Below are 3,176 nucleotides of genomic sequence, written 5' to 3' on the forward strand. Positions count from 1 at the left end.
GCACCCCCAGCATGGCTCACCCCCTCGTGGTGCACCCCTAGCATGGTGCACCCCCAGCACAGTGCAGCGCCAGCACGGTGCACCCCCGGCATGGCACACCCCAGCACATTGCACCCCCTGCATGGCGCATTCCTAGCATGGGGCACCTAACTCTAACCCCCAGCACAGTGCACCCCTTAGCATGGTGCACCCCCAGCACAGTGCGGCCCCAGCACCCCCAGCATGGCGCATGCCTAGCATGGGGCACCTAACCCTAACCCCCACCGTGGTGCACCCCCAGCACGGTGCACCCCTTAGCATGGTGCACCCCCATATGCACCCCTGCCCCAGGTGGATCAGTCCCCCCCAGCCCAGGCACGGTGCATCCCCCCACCCCGGGCTGGATGAGCCCCCCAGCCCTGCCCCAGGCGCCGTGCTGTATCCGCAGGAGACGGGGAATGCGGAGGTGCGGTTCATGCACCTGGACCTGGCCAGCCTGCGCTCGGTGCGGGCCTTCGCCAGCGCCTTCCTGCGTGAGGAGCCTCATCTCCACCTGCTCATCAACAACGCGGGTGAGCACCCCGCGGCACCGCGGGGGCAGCTCGCAGCCTGGCTGCGCCCGCCTGAGCATGCGCGGCCTGGCTGGGCCCATCCTGCAGGCCGTGGGGCTGCAGAGCCCCCGGGCGAGGTGCTGCTTTGTGCCCGCAGGGGTGAGCGCCGGGGGCCAGACGGAGGACGGCTACGGCCTGACCTTCCAGGTGAACCACCTGGGCCACTTCCTCCTGACGCAGCTGCTGCTGGAGCGGCTGCAGCGCAGCGCGCCCAGCCGCGTGGTCATCGTGGCGTCCAGCGCCCACTGCTCRGGGCGCCTCGACCCCGCCGCCCTGGGCAGGCCGGTGCGCGGGGCGCTGCAGACCTTCCARGCCTATTGCGACAGCAAGCTGGCCAACGTGCTGCACGCCCGGGAGCTGGCCACGCGCCTGCAGGGCACCGAGGTGACGTGCTACGCCGTGCACCCAGGTATGGCCCCGCACTGCCCGTCCCAGCTCCAGCCCCCAGCCCAGAGCTGGGCACGTCGGGAGGGGACGGGTGGGCCGGGCATCCCTTTGCATGGAGTGTCCCTTTGTGCAGTGCATCCCTTTGCATGGAGCATCCCTTTGCACGGTGCATCCCTTTGCATGGAGCATCCCTTTGCATGGTGCCTCCTTTTGCACGGGGTGTCCCTTTGCACGGTGCATCCCTTTGCACGGAGCATCCGTTTGCACAGTGCATCTCTTTGCATGGGGTGTCCCTTTGAACAGCACACCCTTTGCACACTGCGTCCCTTTGCGCAGTGCAGCATGCACAGCAAAGCCGAGTGGTGCCAGCACTGCTGCAAGGCCAGCGCAGGCGCCCAGCCCCAGGCGGTGCTGGAAGACACYAGCAATGCTGGATGTGCAAAGGCTGGGCGCGCACCGTGTCCCCACAGCAATGTCCCATGCCGCCCTTCTGCCACGATGCAGCGCAGGGACATGGCACACGGCCCCGGCCATGCTCCAGCCGCCCCGCGGAAGCGGCTTTCGTTTCRGAGCGAGCGTCTCCGGCGCGGGCCCTTGGCCGCAGGGAGCGGGCTGCGACCGGCACTGCCCCCGCCCCAGGCTTCGTCAACACAGAAATCTTCCGCCACGCGCCGCTCTGGCTGAAGCCGCTGCTGGTGCCGCTCGCCTGGCTCTTCTTCCGCGACGCCGCCGAGGGCGCCGAGACGCCGCTGTACTGCGCCACGCAGGAGGGCCTGGAGCGCTTCAGCGGGCGCTACTTCGCCGACTGCCGCCCGCAGGAGCCGTGGCCGCGGGGCCGCAACGACGGCCTGGCGCGGGCGCTCTGGGAGGGCAGCGAGCGGCTGGTGGGGCTGGGCCCGCGCCGCCCGCCCGCCCCCGCCGCCCGCGGGCAATAAACACCGCTCGCCTGAGAGACGGAGGGAGGCTCGTTTGGGAAGCCGGGYGGGAAGGGGCCGGGCCGGGTCGTGCTTGCGGCCGCAGCACCCACGGTGGGGTGAAGGGCACCCAGGTCCCCGCTGGCCTGGAGCCAGTAGTGGTGCTGCCTCCTGCGGCCCCCACCGCTGGCAGGAGCCGTGCGTCACCGTGGTGGGACTGAGCAGGGACACAGAGCGGGGAAATGTGACAGGAAGCCCCTGTGCAGCCCTGCCTCAGCCCTTGGGGACCACACGCCGCAGTGCAGCACACCCTGCCGTGCGCGTGCAGGCTCTTGCCACAATGCAGTGCTGTGGCACTGCACACTCATGCATGCACTGCAGTGCAATGCTCTGAGCACTGCACATGCACACACAACCTGCAGTGCAGGGCATCATGCGCTGCACGCAGATGTGTATGTGCTGCATTGCAGGACATCATGCCTTGCACACATATGCACACCCTGCAGCCCCCATGCCTTGCACAGGCGTGCATGTGCCATGATGCAGCTTGCTGTGCCTTGCATGTGCATGCACACAGGGCAGTGCAGCATGCCATGCATGCACRTGCTGCAATACAGCTGGCTGTGCCTTGCAGCTGCATGCACATGGGGCAATGCAGTGGGCCATGCCATGCACACATATGCACATGGGGCAGTGCAGCATGCTGTGCCTTGCACACACATGCGCACACTGCAGTGCAGCAGGCCACAACATGTACACACATGCACGTGGGGCAGTGCAGCACGCTGTGCCTTGCATGTGCATGCACACGCTGCAATGCAGCAGACCATACCATGCACACATATGCACGCMGGGCAGTGCAGCACACTGTGCCTTGCATGCGCATGCATGCACTGCAGCAGGCTGCACCATACACACATATGCACGTGGGGCAGAGTAGCATGCTGTCCCTTGCACGCGCATGTACGCACTGCGGTGCAGCAGGCCACACCATGCACACATATGCACACGGGGCAGTGCAGCACGCTGTGCCATGCACACGCTGCAGTGCAGCAGGCCGCACCATGCACACACATGCACGTGGGGCAGTGCAGCATGCTGTGCCTTGCACGCACATGTACGCGCTGCGGTGCAGCGGCCGCGCCGTGCACGCGCGCGCACCATGTTCTCGTGCGCGCGCGCGCGCTCGGAGGCACGCGACACCCAACATGGCGGCGGTGCGGAGGTCCCCCGGGCTCCGCCCCCGGGGCGTGGCGCGGCGAGGCGCTGACCTTCCCAACATGGC

The 3,176-nt window shown here is 67.8% G+C and overlaps 1 protein-coding gene across 1 annotated transcript; it reads left to right on the top strand.

Annotated features, from left to right (window-relative positions):
• Positions 1–6: 6 nt before the first annotated feature.
• On the top strand, positions 7–1,912 carry DHRS13 (dehydrogenase/reductase 13). The gene is made up of 3 exons (XM_026055315.1): positions 7–551; positions 688–999; positions 1,617–1,912. Exons 1-3 carry the CDS (start codon positions 182–184, stop codon positions 1,910–1,912), a joined length of 978 nt encoding a protein of 325 aa, XP_025911100.1. The 5' UTR covers positions 7–181.
• Positions 1,913–3,176: the final 1,264 nt, after the last annotated feature.

Source organism: Apteryx rowi, unplaced genomic scaffold, assembly GCF_003343035.1.
Source record: "Apteryx rowi isolate R43461 unplaced genomic scaffold, aptRow1 scaffold_99, whole genome shotgun sequence".
NCBI classification, from domain to species: Eukaryota; Metazoa; Chordata; class Aves; order Apterygiformes; family Apterygidae; genus Apteryx; species Apteryx rowi.